At 38.4% G+C, this 23,319-nt stretch overlaps 1 protein-coding gene across 1 annotated transcript in view; it reads left to right on the top strand.

The window, feature by feature from the left end:
• The window catches only part of LOC134217692 (sodium-coupled monocarboxylate transporter 1), a 264,070-nt gene that overhangs the window by 88,404 nt on the left and 152,347 nt on the right, over window positions 1-23,319 (top strand). The window contains exons 7-8 of the mRNA XM_062696502.1: window positions 5,752-5,915; window positions 6,916-7,111. Of these exons, the coding sequence (XP_062552486.1) occupies window positions 5,752-5,915; window positions 6,916-7,111 (360 nt within the window). The remainder of the gene's footprint in view (window positions 1-5,751; window positions 5,916-6,915; window positions 7,112-23,319) is intronic.

Raw genomic sequence — 23,319 nt, 5'->3', positions numbered from 1 at the left:
TTGAAATTTAGTGGATTATGTTCAGAATACCATTCGAATTCTTTTTAGAATCGCAAACAGATTCTGTTCAGAACCTTCAGTCGGATTTTTTCAGAATCTCAAACAGAATTCTAATTCTCTATTGAAAGTCTCATACAAATTCCGAAAAGATTCTGCCCCGAATCTCGACCGGAATTCTGTTCAGAATCGCGAATGGATACTCTTTAGAATTCCAAAATGATTCTGTTTGAAATTCTGATCGGATTCTGTTCAGATTCCCGAATGATTTGTTTAAAGAATCCCAAACGGATTCTGTTCAGAATCCCAAACGGATTCTGTTCAGAATCCCAAACGGATTCTGTTCAGAATTCCAGACGGATTCTGTTTAGAAACTCAAACGAATTTTGCTTCGAATATCGAGCGGATGCTGCTTAGATAGTTTTTAAGAATCCCTTTGTTATTTGCTACGAACAACAAGTATGAAAAACATGAGATCAAAATTACAGAATTAGTTGCCACTTGATTATTTAGGAAAAAAGCATAGAATATTTTCTGCCAACTGAGCCGACAAGATGGCGACTATATATGGCGAAAAAACATTTTCTTATGTCACGTCCGCTACAAATCTTGCAAATATACTGCGGCCTGTTTCAACAGCTAAAAACGTCTGTGCGGCCCGTCATAGTAAGCATCCTGGGGACCACTGGCTTAGAAGGTTGCTTCCAGTTATCTTACAACGAAGCAACTGAACTTTTCGGGAAAAGCCTTCATGTCTCTCAGGTGGAGGCTTCCGAATCTGTAAACTCTAGATTTTAATCAGGTATTGATCAGGTGGATTGCATAGAAGATTTTTTCAATTTGTTCATTCGAGGTTTTGTCCTTTTGATCTTTTGTCTCACAGCCCTCCATCCATTGTGCTGGTTGTGTAGGACGGGATTCAATAGAGCATGACTTACTAATCGCCATGCAAAGAACAAAGTTTTGAAATAAAAAATAAAAAATTATCAAAACTTGTATGTATCCGTTATCAATAAGTTTTGATTAAAATTGTAATTCACCCGCCATTACGCATTTTTATCCGAGATACCCCTTAAGCTCGGCGAAGGTACCTTTAGGGGTACATGTACCCTAGGTTGAGAACCGCTGCAATAGAGAATAAGAAATTTTCCATATATGATAGGAAATTGCCAATAAAGAAATCAGGGTACAATCAATAAATAAATATAAAATATCTTCAAAAAATCTCTATTAACAAAAAGAATTTTCCTCAAAACTAAAATAAATTAGCACTATTAAAAGCAAAAAATGCAATTATTAAAGAGAAATAAAAATGTTCCATTGAAAAAAAAAAAAATACAGGGTTTTCATAAATAAATAAACAATTACATTTTCACAAAATAAGTATTTTTTCCACAAAAAATTAAAAGCTTTCATTAAAAATAGTTTATGAAGAGCAATAAAAAAAATGAAAAGCAATAAAACCTTCTACAAAAGCGTTTATTATTCACGAAAAAGTTAATCAATTTAATTGCTTTTTTGTATTTTTTCTGGAATTTTTTCTTATTTTTTTATTGCTCAGTATTGATTATTTTGTTGAAAGTTGGTAATTCTTTATGAAAAAAAATATTTTTTTTAGGAAATTTTTAAATTGTCCTATTGCTAATATTAATTTATTTATGAAAATTTTGTATATCGTTCGGTCAAAAGGACTTTACGTCGAAGGGAGTCCCAAGTAACATTTCAAGTTTTATTCCACTCTAGAATTTGTTTTCATGATCATATTATAAGAATAACCAATAAAACCCACTACAACCTTCTGATGACTACTATAAGAGTTAAATATTACCAAGTGGCCCAGTCCGAACTACTATAGAATTATTATAAGAGTATTGAAAAACCCTTTCTAAATTACCCGCAAAAAGGGGAACTCTGCTACGACATTGAAAGTTGTTGCTTTGAAGAAAAAGAGAAAAGACTTTGCAAACAAATAATAACAAAATTGTTCGTTCATTAAAATTATGATGAGGATGACATACATACGAAGAACTTCACATATCCTCTTGAAAAAGCTTTCAAGCTCCTTGAAAGAAGAATTTCAAGCTTCTTGAAAGCAGTCTTCCGACCCTTTTAAAGGGAGGCCTCCAAACCTCGTCAAAGAAGGCTTTTCATTATCTTGGTAGGACGTTTCCGATCGTCTTGAAAGAGGAATTCCAAGCCTTTTGAAGGGAAGACTCCGAGACTCTTAACAGGAAGCTTTCGAGCCTTATAAAAGGAGGATTCCGAGCCTATTCAAAAGTGCCTTTCAAGTATCTTGGACGGAGCCTTATGCGCTTCTTGATAGCAAGTTTTCAAGCCTTTTCAAAGGAGGCTTCCGAGCCCTCCTGAAAGGAGTCTTTTAAGTTCCTTGAAAGAAGAACTCCAAACCTTTTGAAAGGAGGCTCTCTAGCCTCTTGGAAGGAGGCTTCTGAGCTTCTTGATAGGAAGTTTTCGAGCCTCATGAAAAGGTGGCTTCCGAGCCTCTTGAAAGTAGGCTTTTAAGCCGTTTAAAAGTAGGCTTCCGAGCTTCTTGATAGGAAATTTTCGAGCCTCTTGAAAGAAGGCTACCGAGCCTCTTGAAAGAAAGCTTCCGAGCCTCTTAAAACAAGGCTTCTGAGCCTTTTGAAAGAAGCCTTCCGAGTCTCTTGAAAGAAGGTTTCCGAGCTTCTTGAAAGGAGGCTTCCGAGTCTCTTGAGTGGAGGCTCTCGAGCCTCATGAGATGTGCCTTCCGAGCCTCTTGAAAGAAGGCTTCCGAGCCTCTTGAAAACAGGCTTCCAATCCTTTTGAAAGTAGGCTTCCGAACCTCTTAAAAGAAGTATTTCGATCCTTTTGAAAGAAGGCTTCTGGGCCTCTGGAAAGGAGTCTTACGAGCCTCTTCAAAAGCGGCTTTCAAGCATCTTCGAAGGAGGCTTCTGAACTTTTTGATAGATTGCTGTTCAAACCTCTTGAAAGGAGGCTTCCAAGTCGCTTCAAAGGAGGCGCTGGCCCTCTTGCAAGAAGGCTTTCAAGCCCTCGAAAGAAGAATTCCAAACCTTTTAAAAGGAGGCTTACGAGCTGCTAAGAAGAAGGCTTCCGAAAGACTTCAAAGAAGGCTTTTGCAACGAAGCTACTGCGCTTTTCACAGGCTTTGATAAACTGATCGCATCGCCATGCATAATATGTTCAATGCAAAGTTTTGGAGTCAAACATAAAACAATTATCAAAACTAATAATAAGTTTTTAGTGGAATGGTAATACATCCGCCATTAAGCATTTTTATCCGAGGTACTCCCTGGGGCCAGCGAAGGTACCCCCAGTGGTACATGTACTCCAGGTTGAGAACCGCTGTTTTACATTATTCAACAATCCAACCCGGAAAATTAGTTGAAATGCTGAATTATTTGTGAGTGTATTTTCAAAAGTTCTAAGTAAAGTATTATGAGCTTGCGCGTTTTATTCGAGCTTTTGTTTTATTATAATACGTATTTTTGGACGAGGATTCAGAATATATAAAAATCTCATTTTCTCAGTTTCTCAAACAAACGGTTCAGATGTATTTGGACGTTCTGTTCACGACATTGTGGTTTCCGTCTTATATGTGGTGAAGCGTTCGCTCATGAATGCAGCCTGGTACCTACTTTCCCCACGAACTATCTTTCCCGTGATCTGGGTTATTACCCAGTTCAATAATTTAAATAAATAAAGACACTACAAGTTTAATGCTTACCGTTAGTATTTCACTCTTTGAAGGAAGCTCCACAGCATACAACGTTCATTGGCTTTGACGAATATTATTTTACACACGGAAAGTTTTGCGACTGATTCCGCAGCATAGTACGTTTAAATGCATGTCGACTCTAACCACAGGGGTACAAAGCTCACAATTGCCCAGTTCTAACCAATAATAATTGTGCTTATTCTATTTGGGCATGCCCAAGTCTTTTACATTAGGGCTGTAGTTTTTTGCTCTGAGTAGCACAGAGTCACTTTGCTATGGCCTGCATTAGGATATTTGTTTACAGTCCAATCGTTTCATTGCTCGTTGAGCCTCCATGCGAGACAATTAATTGGTCGTGAGTTCGCGGGATATCTTTCGGTTTTCTTTAGAGGAGGTTTTTTCGTTTATCTGGCTTGTCTAAGAAAATGGCGGTTTCCTCAGCCAGAAAGAGAGCATTGACCTCATCCCCTACTTCCTCAATAGTCGAAGCATTTCTCTTTTCAGTCAGTTTAGACTCCTACCCCTAAACGAATAGGTACGTATGTTAACTGTAGAAGAATTATTAACAAGTATTAGCATAGGAGCTTGTCAAATAAATGAATGTTAAACTCTTTTGGCAGATCTTTGTAAAATTCAACGAATTCTCAACAATGGTAATCAGGACTTACTTTATAGTATATGTTTGGCAGATTTCATTTTATATTTCTATTGTGAAACTGTCAAAAATCACTGCAAATCTGTCAAATAATTACCGGACAGTTATGTTGTTGTTCCATTCAAATTAACAAAAGCTATCAATCCCCACCATAATAATTTCAGAGCTTGTCTGATATGCGTACCTGTCTTTCACATCAGCCGAGGCTATTTGAATTTTCCAAGAGAAAAAGAGTGAGCCGTAGCCCTCGTATTAATGGGTTCCATATATGTGTTGGTTTTCTTCTTGACTTCAAGGTTTGCTAACCATGAGAAAAAAAGCTGATGGAAAAGATATGCAAACCAACTACATCCTAAAAGACACCCAAACTTGAGAAAACCTATTTTAAGCTGCTCAAACTTAGACATTTTAGGATTTTGGTAAAGTTTTGTAAAACTATTGCTCTGCGCTATCAGAATTAAAAATCATTTCAGTTAAATTCTGTTTATAAGACTCTTTTTTTTCTTGCAAAAAGAAGTCTGTATCATGCTCGAGAATAAATTTAAAAGCGTCATGCTGCTTATAGCTGTTGATTCTTTGAGATACATTTTAAAGCAATATTGTTTTAGTTTACATTTTGTCCAAGCATTTTTTGAGTATTATATTTCTGTAGTCTCACTTATACTAACCTAACGCTCACCATTTCTTCATGCGATTAACTTACTCTCGGATTCCGTCGACTCAAACTTGCTAACAAAACATGTTTTTCCACTCTATTTTTTCATATCGTTTTCGGTGACCCTTTTCAATTTGCATCCTGAATCTAAATTTGATTGCTGGAACTTTGCGTCAACATCAAACAACCATCCATCCATCCAACGAACCAAACAACCACGTGCCACGGAACCTTCATCGCTGCCGTGCCGCCGTTTGCCATCCGGTCTGCCGTTATCTGTCGTCCCCGTTGTGATGGCGCACGAAACGTTCACGAATCGCTGGTGCCACTGACTCGGAACACATCATAACGGCGGCGAACGTCGAACCGTTGCAACCCCGCCGCAACCGTAATCGTACGACATCACAATCAACTGCAATCTACCGCTTGGGTGCACTTTGCCACATCGCCGCCGGTATGTTTTTCGCGACTTTCGATGACGGCGGGCGGGCTAATGCTAATTCATCGCCTTCCCACAACCCCATCCTTGCGATGGTGACGGACGGTGCACTTCTGGGTCGGCTGCCAATGCAATGGTGCGCGCAAAAATCTGGATCACTGTCATGGTTCTCCGGTGGCACCTCGTTTGCTGGCTGGCGCGGTTGTTCTGCGACATCGGGGGAAAAAAACCTCCAACGCGATGGCGGTGGCGACGCTTGATGTACGACATGACAACTACCAATCACACAGCACGAGCACCAATCCGACCACCCGCCATTCGGTGTACTCCGTGGTAATCGGAGGGTTCTTCTATTGGACATCCCTGTTTTGCACAAATCAGGCGTCGGTTCAAAAATGTATGTCATTAAAATCGATGAAAAAGGCAAAACAGGCTATTAGCTTCGCGATTCTGGGTAAGTTTAGTTTATCTCTGTTTTTGGCTTTGTTATTTGAAATATCAGGTGGCTGCATTGAAATTCATTGAGTGAGTGGGTGAAGTATGAGCATAATAAAATGGTTATAAAACTATTCTCGTCACAGTGATTTGTTTGTCAGCGGCGAAGCTAGTTATGGAATATATTTTTTTTAATCTAAATTATATAGAAAATCTATAATGACACGTAGATTAAACCCATTTTCAAATTTATTTATTTAATCTGATCGAGGGATATGGAAAATTGTATTCGCAGGCACGCTAATTAGTATAGTGAAAATTGCAAAGGAAGAAAAGGTAACGAAGCATAGCACTTGTTGTAAATATATCAGATTACATTGGATGCAATTGGCAAATGCAGACATATGTAGGCATCAAGGCTGTTCACGTCATTATAAATGTAATAATAGTGAGATTCATCTGGTCCTATTTTATGTCTACCCCTATCGAAATGTCTGCGAACATATATTTATCCACTGTAACACAGTTTTTGCGAAAAATGACCAACTAGTTCTACATGCCAAATCGATTGGTGATCCATCTGCCGGTATAAACTTTTACCGATGCTTTTTTGATTTATTCCCATTTTATGCCATGTTGGTGTGTGTATCTGCTGCACACTTGCTGCCGAAAGTGCTATCAGTTTTGCCGGTTTGAAATTTGGAGTTATTTTTTACTCATCAATCGCATGGCGGTTGAAGTGCTGCGCCTGAAGTTCTAGTTGCATCAGCAGCATCCTATCCAGAGCGTTCCATTTGATGCGTTTTTTCCATACCCCTGCCGTTGATGATCAGCCATTTATTTGCTCGAGAAAATTAAATGTTTGTACAATTTGTTGCTGCCAGTGAAAAAGTTGTTATTTTTACGCTAGTTGCACACGAGACTGATTTCTGTCCGGATTCGCATCGAAATGACGTTGTTCTTGTATTTTATGTTTCATTCTCGGTTTTCGGAAAATAAAACAAAAACAAATAAAACAGGATTGGTGTTGGTTTTCCTGTTCAACTTCTACACGGGCCTGATGACTTTCGCGCACTATTCCCAGTGCGATCCGCTGCGTTCGGGACAGATCACCGAGAAGGACCAGCTGGTGCCGTTCTACGTGATGGACGTTTTCGGGCAGATTCCGTTCATGACGGGCATCTTCGTCGCGGGGATCTTCGCTGCCAGTTTGGGGTAAGTGTTTTGGATAACTTCTACTAATGTGTTAAATTACATGTTTGTCTTTAATGATATTTGTATATTATTCCTTCATAAGTCAAGGGAACAGTACATATATTTTTATTTAACTATTATGTGTATTATTTGATCTATTTATAAACACGAGATTTTTGTCATTGAATAAAACAACATAATGAATGAACTTTATATAATCTTGAACACTATTCCAACGGTTTCTACAGTTCCTGTAGTAACTGAAAAGTCAGTGCAATTCTTACATTAAACAGTTTGATGAAACCTATCGCTTATACACGACGATCATAAGTATCAATTTGCCTTCCGGAATCAATCATTTCAACAAGCACAACTGTTTCACCTGTTCCTCGTTCTGTCAATGGAAAATGCCTTTCACTTCCCACCCTCTGGGAATAACATTGCAATACTCAATCACAACACAATCGTGTACCAGTAACAATAAACAGCTGTAGAAGTATTTTCTGAAAACATAATCTTATTCAAAAGATCCTCTGAAGCAGTCTCAGCGGAATTGGGTTTGATGTAGAACGAAGATTCACAATTTTATATCAAGTTTATTAAGAAAACTTCAATTTAGTACTTCCAGATAGGAGCGACCGTTGACAATGCCCTAGGCTTCGATGGCGTCGTCTAGTTTCTAATCGTTGCTGTAAAATGTTTTTTTGACTGGCTTTATCAACTGAATCATTCTTTCCCACGCCCGCCCATGTCAGGCGCTGCTGGAGGATTGATTGTCTTCTTCATTTTACATCACAGACATGAAACTGCTATTTGCTTCACTACTGTCCTCAGTCGCATGATGTGATAACTTTGCCGAGCTCCGATTACAACAGTTTCCGAATTGCCGTGATTGTATATTTGATGGATTCTCTTGGATGGTTCTCGGGGGAATCTCCAGAAATAAAATCCTTGGATCACGAAGCATGGTCGCAGCTTATCCTCAGGATGCTCATTCTGAGATGCGCAGAAATTCCGGGTCTTTTAAAACCACTCGTCGTTTGCTTTGGGCATGAATTTTCACTCACGCCAACCAGAACCATAGGTGAACGATTTCTGTGGGACTATTCGACTAAAGTTATGTTGATTAATCATTCACGCGGAAAAACTCCATTTCAAATTTTATATTTCATCAATGATCGCCACCTAGCTGGTCAATCATGAGTTCTGATATGGACGTTTATATAACGAAAGGAAAGCTTGAAAAAAGACGGTCAAAACCATAGGTGAACGATTTATGTGGGACTAAAACTTTAACTTAAACTCACTTTCGTCTAGCTAAAAAAAATTAAAAGTGATAGCAGAACTTTCGAAGTCATGTACGCACAATTAGACAAACAGACGGTTCAAGTCATGTTAGAATAAACATACGACGACAAACAACAGCAATATTTCCCCATTGAAAAAGACGCAAATCCCGTGTCGAAACGTCGCACAGTGGAGAAATTTTCAGCAAAAAGGAGCATAATTCAAAAATTTGAACCGAACGGGATGTTCTATACCTCTACCAACGCAGAATCTTACCAGGAATCGAATGCATGCAGTGGTTACTGATGGTATCCGGTGCAAGTTGGTCTTTTTTCACGATTTTGTATTTCGTATTTTGAGAACAATGGTCTTCAGAATGCATAAAATTGATTATAATGCCAAACCTGAATACAATTACCAATAAAGCTCCAATTACCCTCAAAAGTTAGCTTTTTCGACAGCTTGGAAATTGTAAAACATTGCTGCTATCGACAAGGTTCGATGAGATATAACTTCCAGGAAGAAACTTGAAAAATATTGTATTATCGAAAATTAGAGCACATTGCTTAAAATATAAAACTTCAATTTTAATACACAAATATATAAAGTCATACATGAAACAATGCAAATTCAACCAGTTTTCATTAGCCGAAAAATATCGACAATGCGTGAACTCATTGCTGAGATAAAACGTTTTCATTGACAATTGAAAATATCTTCAAAACAGCTATTTTGATCAAAACCTAATTAGATGTGAATAATAAAAAATCAAGAATATGCACCCACTTACATGACAGAAAGTGCGAATTTGAACAATGCTTGATACAGTGTAATTTTTTCATCCTTTGTAAATACTTCGTATTCGTCGCTGGGAAGTTCGTTTGTACGCATTTGAATAGGGGTGTTTTTTCGCGTTCCAAATATCTTAAACATTACACAACTCGTCTCACTAAGCCAAGATTTTTTGTAGCCCACCAATTCTACACATAATATTCGAATGACAAAAGCTTTTCTCATTCCTGCAAAAAGTGTTTTAAATTATAATAATTTAGTGTTATCTCTAGTTTGCATAGCTACAAGCAATATTTTGAAAACTTTGTGAAACTCTACGCGTTTCGATATCGCTGCTTACAATGTTGAACAGTTCATTGACAACAATAGGATTCTCTGCAATATACAGAAATTTAGATCGAATATCTCGTACTCGATAGGAAAGTCACAATCAAATGACAAAATATAATGGAATGTGTTTTTTTTCTCGTAATTTTCAAAAGTATAATATTAGCATTACATTAATAACTATATTGCACCATACAACCTCTTCGACCAAAGGTGCATATTACCCCTGAATCTCACAACAAGTTTGTATGCGAACAAATACTATTGTGTATATATGCATTCTGTATCTATTCATATCGCACTGCGTCTGTTGAACTATTCAGTTACTACAAAGAGTGAGTTACAGAATGTTGATGAATAAGACAATTGCCGAAAAATATTTCGAATCAGGTCGAAATAAAAAACATTTAATCGATTTTTTGACTAGTGAACTTTGCATCTCTAATAAGTGCGCCGTAAATGGTGTTGAAAACTGGATTCGCCAATTTAATCGAAGATGGGCCAAATTCCATGGAAAAGAACGCTTTTTCGAAAGAAACGCCGATTGGTTAAATTCAGAGTTTAAGGTGAGAGAACAGAGTCAACTGTTTATTTCAATGTTGCTTTTATGGTTATCGAATAAGAAATAGGGTTGGAAAATATTTATATTTATGATAATGATTAATTATTTAAAATCGTTGGAATTATTTCGTTTTGTTTGCAAGGTAAGGAAATAAAGTTTAAAGATTGCGCTGCATTTGAAAACGTTTTCGATTTATGGAAAATTGTTTCTATTTAGTACTTTAGTATTTTTTCATTATTATTTGTTTTATGGATTTTTTGTGTTTGTTGATGAATATTTTGAAAATTTTGTTGCAATTTGAGCAATTAAAATTGATGAGCTCTCTTTATCTTGTATAATTGCATTTACCCTATTTTCTTCACTGATATTTGTTTTTATTATAATAAAAGATTAGTCACGTTTCTTGGATATAAGACCGTTACAAATATTTAATTAAAATGGCGTGGCGTAAAAAAATAAATATTCAAATGAAAAAAAAAACAAAAGCTTCTCTGGTTTGTTGAAGAATATTAAAAAAAACTCCCAAATTTTTGTTGTCCCTCAAATTATTATTTTTGGGCAAAAAAATTCTAGGGAGAGAGAGACATACTTTTTTAAATATTTGTAGCGGCCTAACAGGACAGCGAAAAGCCATATTTCAAAAGGCACCTTAGAACTTAATGATTACTATAGATAGTGGAATATATAGATAAGCGAAGATAAATCCTCTCCAAACGAACTGTTAAACGCTCGTTTGGAGGAGCATGACGTCACGATTTCAATGAAAATATTAAGGGATGTGATGTCATGTGCGCCTGTGCACGGTCAAAACGAAGTAACGAACTATCTATAATGATTACTTAGAATAATACTTAACTGTGTAAAGTCGGAATGGACAAAATCATAATACTATTATATACCTATCATTATGAAGTTTAACCAATTGCTTTTGTCATTTATCTTTCTTCAAAGTCACGTGTAAAGAAGGACATAGTTGACCGACAACATGTTTCTTCTGAACATCCAAGCACTTGCGGTAGAGGATGTGCTGAAGAACAATTACCCCACACGTGCACGAGAAAAATTACTCGAAAATGGCTGGCCGTAAGCCCAGAGATTTTCAAAGCCTATCCCAAAAATCACAAGAAAGACGGAGCAGGAAGTTGTACAAAGTTGAACCCTTGCCAAATCTCTTAAAATCGGCCAGACTATCAGCTCGAAAAGCTGGTAATAAAGCTTCAGTAAAAATATTGACTTTATTAATCAAGAAGGGTGAATCATGGGCAGAAGAATCAATACGTAAGCTAGCTGATTACAAAGAATCTTCAACTGCTTCATGAATCATCATTGATGTTAAGAAGCTCTCTTGGTTTAAGCAGAATAAAATATGAAGAAGTAGCCAGATTCGTGAAAGCCCATTTGGGGCGAAAACTGCTTGAGCCTTGGGTGAAAGTTTCCACGTTTTGTAACGGTATTATCCCACAGTTTTCACAACCTAATTGGGACGAAGGATATCTTTCATCAAAATGTTCATTGCTAGATATGGTTACGTGTGACTTAAGAAGAATTGCTGAGCTGAACGAAGTCTCTGAAACTGTGGTAGGAATGAACCAAAGGATTATTAATTGCGTTCTGTATGTTACGGCAGGGCCAGACTCTGCTACGGGTTTCAGCCATTATAACCAGCCACATCTCAGAGGGAAAGATGATTCTTTGCTGTCGGAACACTACATGACACTACTCTTGCAAACGATAGGCGGGCAGGATATATGGAGAAATCCAAATCCTCAGTCCGACTTATTTTGCAGGGTTCGTTCAATGTCATGGGTTAAGGAAACGGATCATATTACAAGGAATTTTACGTAGAAGTCGACAACATTAATAAAAATGGGTTGGAGATGTAGTGCTGTATATCACGATAACTGCATTGTATTCATTAATTGATGGAAAAGCGGCCAACGCAATTGTTGGGAACCGGAATACACACGTTTGCCCACTTTGTGTTCCTGATGTGGATTCACGGCTCGAACCATCTTTCTACCATTCAAGGCTGAATTGTGTAGAATGGTTTATAAGAACAGCGGCGAAAAAATCTGTGCCAGGATATCCAGCGTTAACAAATCCAGCAGTAAAAGAACGGTCCCGCCAGATGGCGGATGCACTTGAAGAATATTTTCATCTGAACATCAATCGACCTAAAATCGGCGGTAGCGGGAGTAGCAACAACGGCAACATGGCTCGCCGGCTTTTATCAGAGCCACAAAAGTTGGCAGACGTGCTGAAGGTAGACGTAGGAACTGTAGAAAGCTTACGTCTTATTAGTGCTTTAGCCTTATCGAGCCGAATGTTAGATCCCCAGAAGGTATCCGACCTTTACTCAACTTTTGAGCAGCAAATACGTAAAGAGTTTCCGTTTGTGAAAAATCTGCCGCCTTGTTTGCACAAGTACAAGCATCTTGCTGAATTTGTAGAAAAAATGGTAAGATGAGTATAACTAAGGTTATAAACATACATTATAATAAATCATTCATTTCAACAGCCATTTCCCATGAGCTTCATAGATGAGCAAGCTGGAGAAAGATGTCACAAGATGTGTAAATTCATTCGCCCTCACCTTGCTCGACAAACTTCACCGGAAGCCAACTTGTCCGACATGATGAAGACAGCTTTGGCGCATTCGGATCCGAAGATTGGTTGTTTGTTATTGCAGAGAAGACCTAGGCAGCAACGATCTCCTGAAAACCAATTCGATCTGGAAATGAAGAAGTATTTAGCAAATCCTGATGAGGAGATCTACGATGCATACGAGGATGACGTGGAAGATGAAGAAATTTGAATGACATTCACCTGATTCAATATAATATTATTTTGTTGGTGGTCCGCAAGGGCCCAAATGCTTGTTTCAATATTATATCCCAACACAATATTAGAAAAACACAGACTTTACTGCAAACAAATTGGGGAAATATGACTCTGGAGGGTTAATTTCTAGTTCCAGAAAATTTGAACAGCTAAACTGCTCATAAAGACGTTTCATGTGGAAATTGAAAGTTTCAAAACGAGCTGGAAGATGTTTTCGAGTTTTCAAAAATTCTTCTGAAGCAAACACACCTTATGAAGTTATTATCATTTATCGAAATAGATGGAATAGTAATAATTCTGAAGACATTCCACTAAACAAGCTCGAAACAATATTTTTTTCTTGAATTTATAGCAAGATTAGAGAAAAGAGGTCGGGGTTGCATGGATCCGAGCCACACAAAACCACATGTACCAAAACAATCTGTTTACTCGTAACCTTAATATTTTAATATATTAAAAAGACTCAATTTCGCCCTGAGCCCCTCCTGATTAATCATTTTGAGTTAGGAAATAGAAAATAACCGTTATGCTTGCAAATTGTTTAGGCTTGTATGTTATGACAACCATAATCGTATACATTTTCGATTGAGTTGAATTTTTCTAAATTTAGATATCAAAAATGAATTCATGAGCTATCCGTGTATCGTGATGCAGAATATGATGTGATATGGATATATTTAAAGTATGTTTTGATTTACTTGAGAAGCTGCATCGAAATTTTACATCGAAAGTATTACTTGAAATACTTTTCTTAGAACCAATATATTTCCTGAAAGTAATATTTTGACAATAAATAAATTCTAAATCTGTTTGCATTATTTGAATATAATCTCCAAATATGTTCACAACAAACAGCTCTGATCTAAAATATAATAATTATCAACAATAGTAATATGTATATCTGGAATCATTTTAAACAATAAATGTAAATGTGGAATTTTGTAATCGGTACCCAAACTTTAATCAGTAAATAATTATGAAGTATCGAGCATTATTTCCAATGGAAACGTACACTTTATCACGTAAGTGGTTGGTTTTACGGTTGGGTGGCATATTCTTGATTTTTATTATTCCCATCTAATTAGGTTTTGATCAAAATTGTTGTTTTGAAGATATTTTCAATTGTCAATGAAAACGTTTTATCTCAGTAATTAGTTCACGCATTGTCAATATTTTTTCGGCAAATGAAAGCTGGTTGAATTTGCAATTTTTCATGTATGACTTTATATATTTGTGTATTAAAATTGAAGTTTTATATTTTAAGCAATGTGCTCTACTTTTTCCATAATATAATATTTTTCAAGTATCTTCCTGAAGGTATATCTCACCGATCCTTGTCGGTAGTAGCAATGTTTTACAATTCCCAGAAAGCTGTCAAAAAAGCTAACTTTTGAGGGTAATTGGAGCTTTATTGGTAATTGTATTCAGGTTTGGCATTATTAACAATTTTATGCATTCTGAAGACCATTGTTCCCAAAATACGAAATACAAAATCGTGAAAAAAGACCAACTTGCACCGGATACCATCAGTAACCACTGCATGCATTCGATTCCTGGTAAGATTCTGCGTTGGTAAAGGTATAGAACATCCCGTTCGGTTCAAATTTTTGAATTATGCTCCTTTTTGCTGAAAATTTCTCCACTGTGCGTCGGGTAGATAATAAACTTGTTGTGAAACTATAAGAATGAGAAGCCATTCAACAAACATAATTATTTCTTCCTTTTTTATTTCTCATTTCTCACTACTCGCAATGAGAAGTGAAGAAAACGAGTGAGACCATTTCTCACTCCTCATTTCACGCTTCCCACTTCTCATTGTGAAATTTGAGAATGGTGAACTGAGAAGGGAGACGCCTCTTTTCTCATCCATAATTTCTCACTTTTGCAGTGAGAAGTGAGAAATGATGAATGAGAAGTGAGAAGGGAGACGTGATTTCAAATGATCTATGTGGCCAAATGTTATTGTCGGTCGAATGACCTTTTCGACCAAATGACCTATTCGGCCTAATGACTCATGCGGCCTAATCTGCCGTAATCTAAAAAAGTGACGTATGCGCAAAATTACAACATATAGGTTTTCCATTTTTCTGATAAAATGTGCGACGGGTTGAGTCCATTAACACTAATACTGCAAAATGGCGTATACGTCACTTTGTCAGATTACTGCAGTCATGAGCTATTCGGCCTTATGTCCCGTTCGGTCAAATGAGCTTCGGCCAAACGGAGAAGGGCTCTGGGAGAGACGAGAAGTAAGAAATGATGGATGAGAAGAGAGGCGTCTCCCTTTTCACTCACAGTGAAAAGTGCGAAGTTAGAAGTGAGAAGGGAGACATCTCTCTTCTCATTCCTCACTTTTCATAGTGGTCCTTTTTGCCAAAAGGCTATTAAAGGCTAGAGGTGTGTGCCGGTCCGAAAATCGGTGGCGGCGATGTTTGTCCATGTGTTTGGCGTGAACAGCTGTGACGATTTTTCTTATTACGTTCGTTTCTCAAAGATCTTTTTCTGTAATTTTGGAAAAACTCTCTAAGTTTAACCTAAGTTTTCGAATATTCATTTGGAAATTATTTTTGGATTTTCCACTGCTTTGAAATTTTGAAAATTCTTTGTAATTCCTAAAAGAAGCTCTTTGGAGTTCTCTAGAAAAATTGTTTGAAATTTACACGGAAAATCATTTTGAACTTCTCCACAGTTCTTGTTGACCTTTTGTTGAGTATTCTTCGAAATTTACACAAAAAAAATTATCGGAACATTCACGGGAAATTTTTTGTACTGTCCATTGGAAAATCTTAAGAAACTCCATAGGATATTATTATAAAAAGGGTCGTTTGCCCGAAAATCATTCAGCGGAAAGCCGAATAATACATTAATCCGAAGGTCATCTAACCGAATTGAATTTGGTCGAAATGAAAGATTTGGAGAAACGGTTTTATATCAAAAACAGTTTGGCCAAAGTGACATACGGACGACTAGGTGATTTATCCGAAAAATCTGTTTGCCCTAACAGGTCGTTGGGCCGAATACACTTTTTACGCGGATGGATTTGGCAAATCTCTTGGTTCACATTTTTTCCATAACTTTCTGAATACCGACTGATTTTACTCCGATTTTTTGTGGGTTTTTTCCTTGGATCAACTCAATGTTTTATTAAGGACAAAGTCAAAAAACAAACTGCGTAAAAAGCGACTCCAGGGTAGGTCGTTTGATAAAAAGAGCCATGTATCCGAAAATTTTATTTGGCCCAACGATTTGTTCGGATACCGCTTGGCAGAACGACATGTGGCGTTCGGCCAAAATAGTCGTTTGACTGAAAAAGTCCTTTGACCGAATAAATCATTTGGTCGAATATACCGTATGGTAGAAATGGTCGTTTAGCAGAAAAAACCCTTCTGCAAAACATCCATTTCGGCCAAACGGCATCTTCTGCCAAATGATCTATTCGCTAAACAACTTTTTTTTTGCAAAATGACCAATTCGGCCAAATAACCCTTACTGAAAAACGACAATACTGAAAAACGACCAAACGGCCAACCAATTTTGTTCAGCTAAAGGAACGTTTTGACCAAATTACGTTTCAGTCAAATAACTTTAGGCTAGACGGGCTTCGGCCAAATGGTTTGTTCTGTCAAACGATATATTCGGCCAAACAACTTTTGGCCTTGTGGCCTTCGGCCAAAATCTTCATTTAAACATTTCATTTCAACGAGATATTCTACGGATTTCAACGGAAAATCCTACGGAATTTTTACTCGACCTGTTTCTTAGTTTTTACGGAAAGATTTTCAAAATTTCAACGAGAAATTGTTTGGAATTTTCAAGGAAATCTTTGGTTTTTCACGAAAAATTATCTGAAGATTGAGCGTTATGTTGTGTGGATCAATCGAGAAATTGTACGGAAATTTCACTGAGTTTTCGGAATTTCCACGGACGATTCTGCGGATTTCTTCAAATCTGAATTGTCGTGGAAAATTGTAGATCAGTGGAGTGAAAAATTCTTAAGAGGCAATGGTGCGCCGATGCAACAATGTCGGCAGCGGCGGCGTGTCAAAAACTGTCGGCGCCGGCGGCGCTCACCTCTAATTAAGGCCTAACGTTGTTTTCGACAAAATGATCTGTTCGGGCAAACGCCATTTTCGGTCGAATATCCCATTCGGCCAAATAACCTCTTCGGCCAAATGGCGTATTCGGCTAAATATCGTATTCGGCCAAATATCCTATTCATCAAAATGTTCTATTCGGCTAAATGTACTATTCGGCTGAATGTCCTATTCGGCTAAATGTCCTATTCGGCTAAATGTCCTATTCGGTCTGATGTCCTATACAACCAAATGCGCACAAATTCCCCTTTCGGCCAAATGACCTATTCGGCCAAATCGGTTTCGGCCAAACGACCCTTGCCCGTTTTCGGCACCACACGAAAATGATCTTTTTTCAGTCTTTATTTTAATAAATTTTGACAGGAGACCAGTTCTTCCCTGGTCAAATAAATATTTCAGGATCTGAGCTCCTGAATAATAGAGGAAAGGGTTCAAGAATACAACAAGGACCAACCGTGGGACCTTCTGGCTGACAGCTATTCCTTGCCTATGTTTTTCTTCCACCTCCAAGGTAATGGTGGTGGTGAAAGGCCGGCTTCAATAGCTGACTTCAGCCAGGAGGCCATCGTGCGCGGAAGTGGCTGCAGCAAATGTGACGTGTCTACATTAGGGCAGTTCACATTTCAAAAATGTTCGAAAATTCCAACTCCCATATGTCTATTAGCATCATTTTGATAATTTGGGAGTCCCGGCAAAATTTCAGGCAATTCGGTGGCCGTTTAGGGGTGGCGCGAAGTCAATTTATGTTTATATGGAAATTTGTATGGAAAAAACTTAAAATTTATTCAAATCCCTCTACAACTCTTAAATCGTGATGAATTCAAATAGACATCCCCAACCTCCATTTTTGGAGTCTATTTGAGCTCAACCAGTGGATAACTAATTAATTTTGATTTATATTTCCACTGCTACGTTGAGGCTAATTACACCATTTTAGCCATTTATCTCATATTCACACTGGCAATAGAACCGTTCAATCCACTCATAACTAATGTGTTATCCGGAGGTCTCCTTTATATAGATTCCAAAAAGGAGGATGGGAATGTTTATTTGAATTCATCACAATTTGACAATTGTAGGGAGACTTGAATAAATTTTAAGTTTTTCCCATATAAATTTCCATATAAACATAAATTGACTTCGCGCCACCCCTAAATGGCCACCGAATTGCCTGAAATTTTGCCAGGAATCCTATATTATCAAAATGATGCTAATAGACATATGGGAGTTGGAATTTTTGAACATTTTTGAAATTTGAACTGCCCTAGTCTACATCATATTGTCACTAGCGTGACCAAGTTGACCTTTGTATGGTTGACCTGGCAGGCCGAAAATGGGGCAGCAACGTCAGATCCCGGTCGATGGGAATAGGATCTGTCAGCTGGTGCCTCCCTTAGCACACGGGTCCACGAACGATTTTTGCTTGCTTTGTCATGGTGAACAGTAACTTGGGCCCATATTCGCATATGGCTTGGTGTTTTACCGACAATTATTAACAGAATGTCGTCGGCGTAGATGAAAACGTAAATCTTATTGGTGGTCGACATAACGAAAATTCAAAGATGTGTTCGAAGAGCAATGTGGGCGTAGCCGATTTTCTTGACAGATTACAAAAACGTTTTTAAACTTCCAGAACTCACATGGTCCTGAACCACTCACGCAGCCTCGTTGCGCTTGTGGACGGCAAGCGAGCTTTTAGTAGGATGTGTTGTACTTATTACAACGGTGCGAGTTCCAGAATCTTAACCAGGTTGTGAAGAACAATTGTTCCACTGTAACTATCGTCTGATATTTCAACCGGACTAGCAATCATCTCATTGCACTGCAAACTCTGGGCAGAAGCTTATCAATTGAGATTTGTGTTACGAATTATAACATTGAGATGTTCCCCCGAAGTATTGCTTAATTGCGGGCCGGGAATGACTGGAGAGGAAGAGTTGGTTTTAGTGGGTCGGGAGTGGTGATCCCATCCCCACACTACCTGGGTTCGCCTCCTCAGGTGTCTGGTTGCAGATTTCCATTACCTTCGTTAAAATTCATGATTAAATTTTGATCATATTGAGGATCACTTTTCACGGTATATTATAAGATCGGTTTCAATGTCTAGCTCAATTTCGTAATCAAATTGGTTTAAGCCTTGTTTATGAATCGTTCATAGAGGTGGATTTTTTAAATCTCTATATCTCTCAATGTTATTTTGAGCGTTGAACTTGAGGAAGAAATCTTCACGGACATCGAAAGGGACTCACGAAACAAATGAATGCAATATTTTGGATTCCAACTTTCATTGGTTTGCCTAATAATCCCTTTACAATATCCTGCTGTCATAACTACTGGAAGAGTCGGTGTCTTGAATACAATGATTAACTTCAACAAATTCATGACCCAATTATTTGCAACCTTTCGAAAGAGCTGTTACAGGGCGCCATGATAATCTCCGATAAAGAAATCATAAAAAACCCACCTCATAATCCATCAAACAGTATCGTATCAGTACCCACCTTAGTTAGGAAAACCACTATATCTTCTAATCTTTGCGCCACGCCACATCCAACAGGTAATCATGAGCTTAATCTCATCACCTGCCTCGGTCACGGTGCTGCAACTCCAATCACATCCCAGAGCGAAATCAATCCCAATTAATGACACACTCTCTGCCTTATGGCTCAAATTGTTTTCCCCGATCCGGCGGGGGGAAAACTTCGTGGTTTCAATCCATTAAAGGAAATCAGCGCTCGAGCACGGGAACCCCGTCGTCATCGTCGCTTCTGGAGGTGAGAGCGCAGCAATATTGGCGCTGCGTTTTATGGATTACCCATAAAAGCTGATTAATCGTCCCTATTAAAAAGTTATCAAACTTTTACCTGGTGAAGTGCACCTTACCGGGTTGCCAGTAGATCACCAGGCCGGGTCATTAAATTTCAGCCCGGCGGGGGGTTGCTGTGCTACGTCGGTTTTATAGCTAAGCTATACATCCACTTCCGTATCGCATTATTCGCATCGACGACGACAAAAGACAGTGGAGAAGGAGAACGATAGTCATTGTAGCCAGGACCCACTGGTTCGAGCTGGGAAATAATGGTTGGGTGTTACGCAAGCGGGAGGAGTTGATGAATAAGTCATCAAATGGAAAAGTTGGTTACCCCCGACTTGATGATAGCGCAGCAGCAACCAGTCGGTCAGAGATGATGGCTGGGTATATCATTCTTCAATTTCCCCGTCGTTTACAAACACCTGCTCAGGACGGCAGGCGAAGCGGGGGGTTAAGCTTTGATATGGCTTAACGAGGAGGCATTCCAAGAAACGGAAACTGCTTCTGCTCGTGGGGTGCGTGTGCTTTTCAAGTCTCAATAGGATTAGAAGTTTGTGCTGTTCTGGTGGGAATCTCATGGCGCGGCGGCCGGATGATTAAAGGCAGTTCCGTCAGAAGGTCATCGTAAATGGTTATTCCTACGGGACATGCCTCGATGGAACAGCACGACTGATTTAATGAGGTGATTATCGTTGAACGACGGAATCAGGGGATAATTTTCATTGTTCACAAGTAGATTTAGGGATGAGGTTTGATTTAGATTTATTTTTGGACCGAGACGGAGGAGTTATGTACTTTCGGCAAGCAACAGATTGTTGGTCGAATTGAAATTTTCAATGAGTAGCACACGAAAGTTCCATTGATTAGGTTGAATAATTTAAAAGTTAGTTTACAGATGACGTGAGAAAAGCTCCGTAGAACAAAAGATATCAAAAGTGTTTCATTGTTCGGAGCCCCCATTTCGCTTGTTCTAATTTAACACTTTCATCATTTTAATTGTCGATTTAATTTACAACAATAGACGTTTGCTTTGTGATACTGAGTTGAAAAGCCCCTTTTTGGTTGTTTAAGTGACAAACGCTTCATTTGCTTGTTTGAGTTTGCTTGATGATAATGATAATGAAAACTCTTTTGATTTTTTCTAGAGATTCCTTTATTCGATAGATTTATTCGAATTTCCACGAGAACATTATTTCAAATTTTAGATCATTGAATATTGCTCAATTTTCCTGGAGATTTAAAAATTCACACGGGAAATTATTCCCACTGTATTTTTTTTTCGAATTCATAACTGGTCGGTTCATTGAATCTCAGCTCGAGTTCCCACAAAAAAAAATCGGTTTTCCACTGGACGATTTTTCGAAATTGCACGGAATGTTTTTTTAAAATTTTCACAGGAAACTCTTTTGAACTTGCATAGGATATTGTTTTAAATTTCCTCAAGAAATTCTTTGGAGTATCCATTCCGTTGAGTTTCCGTGGCACATTCTTTTGAATTTTCTCGGGATATCCTTTCGTATTTTCACGGAAAATTTCTTAGAATTTGCACGGGATTTTTTTTATATTACTTCGCATTTCTGCGTGGAACATCTTTGAAATTTGGGTTTTCTCTTTATCAATGTGAGTTTTGACTTTGATAGTCAGTTCTTGACTTGTCATAGTGATGTAGAGGCAGGAATAGGGCGGTCGGTATTGACCATTTTTGACAAATCCGGTATTCGGTATTTGGTGGTGTCAATACCGGTAATACCGGTGAAAATTTCATGTATTAAAGAAAAGCTTTTGATTTGGACTTTTGGATGAAAAACAATATTTGTTGACAAACTTCAAATGTTAAAATCATTGCTTGTTGAAGATTTTTGGATTGAAGCTTAAACTCATGGATCCTTTTGAGCATAGCATAGATAACATGTTATTGCAGCGTGCCGTGGCATCAGCCACTAATTCAAATTCTTTTCCGAATTCAGAATGAACATATTTTTGTAGAAAATCGTTTTTCACAGGTGATCTCCGGAAATGGGCTACTTACGGCTCGTATCTTTTTCATAATTTCATGCATTCATTGCGGGAAAATTCTTGACGATAACATAACAACAATGTTCTTAACAAAAAAAAAATAAAAATGTTAATTATTAAAGAAATTGGAGAAAAAATAGATTAATTAGATATTGCCTTCTGTAGTTTCGAAGTATCATCGTTTCTTCAATTTTTGACTGTGATGCATACAGCAATGAATGTAAACGTAAATCAATGAAAAATATGAAACCCGTCTACCTGAAGGGCTATTATGCACCATTTTCCATTTTTATGTAGGGGAACAGACGGCTTTGGCAGGTTTTGTTCTATTATTGGCAGGAGGGTTTTTGTCGACCGAATTTTATGAAATTTGGCCACAATATTCTATGATATGCAAAGAATGTTTGGGTCAAATTTGAGCGTAATCAGTCATAAAAAACCCCCCTGCCAATAATAGAACAAAACCTGCCAAAGCCGTCATTACCCCTACCAAGTATTCTTTTTTTTTCTCCAAAGCTAAAAAAAGCAGAATCGCTGCTAGGTGAATTAATCTGATGTTTTTTGACCTCGTGGCTATCTAAAAAAGATTCATCCTTTTTTGAATGATTAACACTACAAATATCTCAACGAATTCCTCCGGAAGTTCCTCCAGTAGTTCCTCCAGAAGTTCCTCCAGAAATTCCTACAGAAGTTCCTTTTTTTGTTATTTCTTTATTGAAGTTCCTCCGGGAATTCCTCCGGAAGTTCCTCCGGGAATTCCTCCGGAAGTTCCTCCGGGAATTCCTCCAGAAGTTCCTCCGGAAGTTCCTCCGGGAATTCCTCCGGGAATTCCTCCGGAAGTTCCTCCGGAAGTTCCTCCGGGAGTTCCTCCGGAAGTTCCTCCGGGAATTCCTCCGGAAGTTCCTCCGGGAGTTCCTCCGGAAGTTCCTCCGGGAATTCCTCCGGAAGTTCCTCCGGGAATTCCTCCGCAAGTTCCTCCGGGAATTCCTCCGGAAGTTCCTCCGGGAATTCCTCCGGAAGTTCCTCCAAGAATTCCACCGGAAGTTCCTTCAGAAATTCCTCCGGAAGTTCCTCCGGGAATTCCTCCGGAAGTTCCTCCGGGACTACCTCCGGAAGTCCCTCCGGAAATGCCCCCGTAACTTCCGCCGGGAAGTCCTCCGTTAGTTCCTCCGGAAGTTCCTCCGGGAATTCCTCCGGAAGTTCTTTTTCCGGGAATTCCTCCGAAGTTCCTCCGAATTCCTCCGGAATTCCTCCAGAAGTTCCTCCGGGAATTCCTCCGGAAGTTCCTCCGGGAATTCCTCCGGGAATTCCTCCGGAAGTTCCTCCGGGAATTCCTCCGAAAGTTCCTCCGGGAATTCCTCCGGAAGTTCCTCCAGGAATTCCTCCAGAAGTATCTCTGGAAGCTCCTCCAGGAATTCCTCCGGAGGTTTGGTATTAGGTACACTGGCAGAGGTAATGTTCTCCTGAGTTAGGAACATCTTCCTAAGTTGTGTGAGAC

The sequence above is a fragment of the Armigeres subalbatus genome, chromosome 2 (assembly GCF_024139115.2).
Source record: "Armigeres subalbatus isolate Guangzhou_Male chromosome 2, GZ_Asu_2, whole genome shotgun sequence".
NCBI lineage: Eukaryota > Metazoa > Arthropoda > Insecta > Diptera > Culicidae > Armigeres > Armigeres subalbatus.
The sequence above is the reverse complement of the archived record's forward strand: the minus strand, read 5'-3'. Positions and strand labels throughout refer to the sequence as shown.